Raw genomic sequence first — 5,438 nt, 5'->3', positions numbered from 1 at the left:
GTCTTCACGTAGCTCCGGAGGGACTCGTCCTCCCCCTGTCGGATAGTGAGGAGATCTGATGTCTCCACGGCCCTTCTCTTGTTGCACGCGTACTGGGCTATGAAATTGTCTCTCAGGTCGGCATAGCAGTATACCGAGCCGTTAGGTAGCCCCTTGTACAAACTCTGGGCCATCCCATGCAGGGTTGTTGGGAAGACTCGACACCATACCTCATCAGGCTGCTCCCATACCGACATGTACGACTCGAAAGCCTCGGCATGGTCGGTTGGGTCGCTATCCCCTTTGTATGATAGGGGCGGCAACTTTAGTTTAGTCGGCACAGAGACTTCGAGGACATAGGCACTGAGGGGCTGTCTGACCACGTGTCGAATGACACGCGGCGATCGGCTCCTCGCAACCTTAGTCCGGCTTCTCTCCGTCTGGCGGGAAGGGCTTCTTGTTGTCCGACTTTGGAGAGTCGGACTTCTTTCATTTCTTCGGGGCGGGCCTCGTTGTTGCCGCGGCGACGACGCCGTCCTCCCGCGAGTGGGGAAGGACTTTGGTCCGCCACCGCACCACTGCTCCGCCGGCGTCCTAGCATGCTCGGCTCCTTGTATTACTCCTGGTCAAGTTGTTCGGAGTCACTTTATGGGCCCCGGTAACTGTGGAGGCGCTGCCGTCGTAGTGACAGGGGTAACCGCGTACCACCCATCGTCCAGAATAGCTTCAATTTGGCCGCATCGACCACATGTCCCATGACAGTGACTTGGCGGTCGGCGGTGTTTCGGCTCTCTTGGTATCCGTATTTCACCGCTCAATGACTCGGCCGGTGGGGGGACCGCCCTATCTCGAATTAGGGAACGCGTCATCCTGGTAGAATGCAGTTTCGTCACTCACAATTATTTCTTGTTGCTTTGACATCTTCTTAGCTTGCTGAGTGGGTTTTGTTTTTGTTTGGTTTTTTTTTTTGTAAGGAAGGTGACTAGCTTTTAGTATCTTTTCCCACAGACGGCGCCAATTGTTCCGGGTGTAATTTCGGAGCAGGATTATGACCACGTAAGCTTGTAGAATGATGTCTTTGCTTGTCTCTTCCTTTCGCTCTCTCCTGTAAGAATGAACAAACTGAGGGCTCGGCTTGTGGTACCGAGCGTACTCACTCCGACGCTCAAGTCAGTAAACTTAAAGAGATAAGTTGTGTGTTAACTTGGCAAAGTATATTGTAGAGAGATAAGGGAGTTTATACCAGATTTTCGGTTAGTTTTTGGATCCTTTTCTCAATGAGAGAAGTGGAGTATTTATAGACTTTCACCTTTTGTCACGTAGTGGCCAAGTGGCCAAGTGACTAGCAGGTGGAAAGACTGTTCTACCCTCGGCCGAGGGACCCATGGCAGGCCGGCTGGCCTGGTTGACTCCATGCCGAGGGGACTGAATGTGAGTACGCGAATATGCTTCTCAGCCGGCTAGTTGCCGAGACCAAGACCCAAGTGACAGGCCGACAGGCTGCGTCGGTTAGGCTGTATAAAACGTTGACTTGCTGTCTTTTGGCTTTGACCTTGCTCAATATGTTGACTCGGTCGGCGGGTGCTTAATATGCCCCATCAATTTGTTTTAAAAGTAGGTTTTAGAATATACTATTTGCTAAGCGTTGGGTCTATAATGCTTTAAAATATGCTTACAATTATCTATCATGGTTAAAAGTTTAAGCATGTTAATAGAGGTTTAAAGTCAGATGATTTTCGTAAAAGTGAAATAAAAAGAGAACACATTTTTTGAAGACTTAATTGGGAATCAGGGTCTTTAGAAGGATAGGAAAACTTGACAAAAACTGGGACCTAGTAGGGCTGTATCTAGCAGACTACGTGCCTGGTTGCTGACGGTGTTGGTCGTTTCCGATATAATACTTTTTTAGGCGGATGATATTCCAGGATCTGGGAACTATTTGCCCTTCCATTGTCATGAGCCTGTAGGCTCCATTTCCAACGACACTTTACACCTGATACGGGCCTTCCCAATTATAGGCGAATTTGCCTGCCCGTTGGTTTTTGGTGTTCGGGAAGACTTTCCTTAGGACCAGGTTTCTTACTTGCGGGATCCTGATCTTTACGTTTTTTTTTGTAGCTCTTGGCTACTATCTGCCTGTATGAAGCCATCCTAATATGGGCGCTAGTTCTGAGCTCATCTACTGTGTCCAGTTTGCTCGCCATTTCTACTTGGTTTCGCTCTTCCGTTAGGCATTCATATCTGTGGGTAGGGACCCTTACCTCGAAAGGGATAACTGCCTCAGCTCCGAATAACAGGCTGAAAGGAGTTTGTCCCGTTGCTATTTTAGGGGTGGTTCTGTCAGCCCACATGACTAGTGGTAGCTCCTCTGCCCATTTGCCCCCAATCTCCACCAGCTTCTTTCTTAGGTTCTCTACTATGATCTTGTTGCTGGATTCTGCTTGGCCATTGGACTGGGGTTCCTGGGGGTAGATTTCTGTAATGAAATATTCCATCTAGCACAAAATGCTTCTGTCTTATTTCCAATAAAATGAGATCCGTTATCGCATATTATTTCGGATGGAATGCCAAACCTACAGATGATATTGCGTTTAATGAAAGATATAACCTGGGTCTCAGTGACCTGAGAGGACAATTCTGCCTCTATCCACTTGGAGAAGTAGTCCGTCATGGCGAGCATGTAGACCTTGTTTCCTGGTGCCTTGGGCAGTGGTCCCACTACGTCCATTCTCCATTTCATAAAGGGCCATGGTGAAATAACTGGGTGCAAATGTTCTGCAGGTTGGTGGCTGACCGGTGCATGTCTTTGACAGGCATCACACTTTTTTGCGTATTCCATAGCATCCTTGCGCCTCGTGGGCCAGAAGTACCCCTGCCCGAGGGCCTTATTGGACATGCTCCTACCCCCTGCATGGTTTCCACATTCACCATTGTGGAGAGCATGCAAAACAGCCTGGGACTCCTCCTTATCCAGGCATCTCAGGTAGGTACCTGCGAGGGATTTCCTGAACAAAATACCATCGATTAGCACAAATCTGAAAGCTTTCATTTTAAAGCTTCTCACCTCTTTTTTGTCTGCCGGTAATATGTCGTTCTGTAACCAGTCTTGGTATGGTTTCCTCCAGCTAGCAGCTTCCTCCTGACCGGTGGTTTTGGTTAACACCCCTCCTTTCTGCGGTTGCTGCGAGCTAGTGTCGTTTCCTTCGTCATGTCCTGCTTTTGATATCGCGGGTTCTAGTACGTGGACGATAGGTATGGTAGAGATTGTACTTGGTTTGAATGCTGCCCCCAGAGCAGCTAAGGCATCTGCCTCCACATTCTGGTCCCTGGGAATTTGCTTGATGTTGAAGGTCGCGAACCTGAGTTTCAACTCTTGCGCTATTTCTAGATAGGCCATCATTGTGGGGTCCCTAGCTGCATAAGAGTTATTTACGTGGTTTATAATAAGTTGGGAGTCGCTGTATACCTGGAGGTGCCTGATTTTTAAGTCTAGAGCTAGCTGCAGACCCAAGATCAAGGCTTTGTATTCTGCCTCGTTGTTGGTAGCCTTGAATTCGCACCGAACTGCCTGGACCAGGAGGTCCCCTTGAGGTGATTTAAGGACCAAACCAACTCCTACTCCCTTCACGTTAGAGGCTCCATCCACATTCAGCTCCCACATCTACTCCCCTTTGTTTTCCTCCAGGGTAAGAATGTCTTTCTCGGCCTGCGTCTGGAGGGAGGGGCAGAAGTCGGAGACAAAGTCTGCGAGAGCCTGGGACTTGATTGCTGCTCGTGGTTCGAATTTCAGGTCGTAGTCACTCAGGTGCACGGACCATTTGGCCAATCTACCTGATAACTCTGGTTTTCTCATTATAGCCTTAAGAGGATAGTTAGTTACCACAGAGATGGTATATGACTCAAAATAAGGGCGTAACTTATAGGAAGCTGTGACGAGTGCGAGTACGAGTTTTTCAAGTGAGGTGTACCTGGTCTCTGCAGGTAGCAGAGACTTACTAACATAGTACACTAGATGATGTGCTCCTTCTTGTTCTCGAACTAGCACTACGCTGACAGCCACCTCAGTTACTGAGAGATACAAGGACAAGGGCTCTCCGGGTTCTGGCTTCGATAGGAGTGGTGGAGTGCTCAGATACCGTTTCAGCTCGCTGAGTGCTTTCTCATGCTCCTCCGTCCATTCTAATCTCTGACTCTTCCTCAAGATGTCGTAGAACAGTCGGCATCTGTCTGAGGATCTCGCTATGAATCTGTTTAGAGCAGCTACTCGTCCTGTTAGACGCTGTACATCCTTCGGCTTTTGAGGTGACTCTAGCTGGAGTATGGCCTTGATTTGATCAGTGCTGGCTTATATCCCCCTCTGGGTAACCTTGTATCCTAGGAACTTCCCGCTGGAGACTCCAAAGGTACACTTCGACGGATTCAGCTTCATTTTATACTTTCTCAGGGTGCTAAAGGTGTCAGCCAAATGTTCAACGTGCTGCGCAGATTGCTTCGATTTTACCACCATATCATCGATGTATACCTCCATGGTGTGGCCTATTTGCTCTTTGGACATCGTGTTTACCAGCCGTTGGTAAGTGGAACCTGCATTCTTTAGACCAAAAGGCATTACATTGTAACAATAGATACCTCGTTCTGACCTGAATGCTGTTTTTTCCTGATCATCAGGGTGCATCTTGATCTGGTTGTAGCCAGTCCAAGCATCCAGGAATATGAGCATTTCATGGACTGTTGTGGCATCCACCATGGCGTCTATGTGTGGTAGAGGGAATGGATCTTTTGGGCAAGCTTTATTTAGGTCTGTAAAACCAACACAAACCCTCCACTTGCAGTTCTTTTTTTGAACAACCACCACATTAGATAACCACTCCGGGTACTTGACTTCCCTAATTTTTCTAGCAGCGAGCAAGTTGTCTACCTCCTGGTTTATGACCTGGTGCCTCTCTGGGGCAAACTTCCTCCTCTTCTGCTGGACAGGTTTATAACTTAGATCCACACTTAGCTTGTGTGTTATTACGCTAGGATCTATCCCTATCATATCATTGTGGGACCAAGCAAAGCAATCCATATTAGTTTTCAATAATTGAACAAGTTCCTGACGGATATTACCTGTGCATTCTGATCCAATAAGTACGGTCCGTTCTGGTTGCAGCGTGTCTAGGCTGACTTCGTCTACTCTAACTAAGGTGGCTCGACATATTCCTCTTGGATGCGCTGGCTCTGTAATTACTATGCCGGCGGTTGGGTTGTTGGTTTCAGGGCTATCTTGTAGCAATTCTTAGCATCCTCCTGATCCCCACGTATCTCTTGTACTCCCCAGGGTGTTGAGAATTTCAGACACTGGTGGTAGGTTGAAGGTATTGCCTTAATTTCGTGGATCCAGGGCCTGCCAAGAATTACATTTTAAGTGGAGGGCCCATCGATAACCAAGTATCTTACCTGTTTGTTGACTCCTTTGG

At 48.0% G+C, this 5,438-nt stretch overlaps 1 protein-coding gene across 1 annotated transcript; it reads right to left on the bottom strand.

Moving 5' to 3' along the window:
* Positions 1–1,991: 1,991 nt before the first annotated feature.
* LOC141630541 (uncharacterized) lies at positions 1,992–3,640 on the bottom strand. The gene is made up of 3 exons (XM_074443338.1): positions 2,971–3,640; positions 2,588–2,886; positions 1,992–2,441 (listed from the first exon to the last, which is right to left on the bottom strand). The coding sequence occupies exons 1-3, from the start codon at positions 3,638–3,640 to the stop codon at positions 1,992–1,994; spliced, it is 1,419 nt and encodes a 472-aa protein (XP_074299439.1).
* Between the last annotated feature and the right edge of the window lie 1,798 nt (positions 3,641–5,438).

This window comes from Silene latifolia, chromosome Y (genome assembly GCF_048544455.1).
Source record: "Silene latifolia isolate original U9 population chromosome Y, ASM4854445v1, whole genome shotgun sequence".
NCBI lineage: Eukaryota > Viridiplantae > Streptophyta > Magnoliopsida > Caryophyllales > Caryophyllaceae > Silene > Silene latifolia.
Note: the sequence above shows the minus strand (reverse complement) of the source record. Positions and strands in the feature narration are given on the sequence as shown.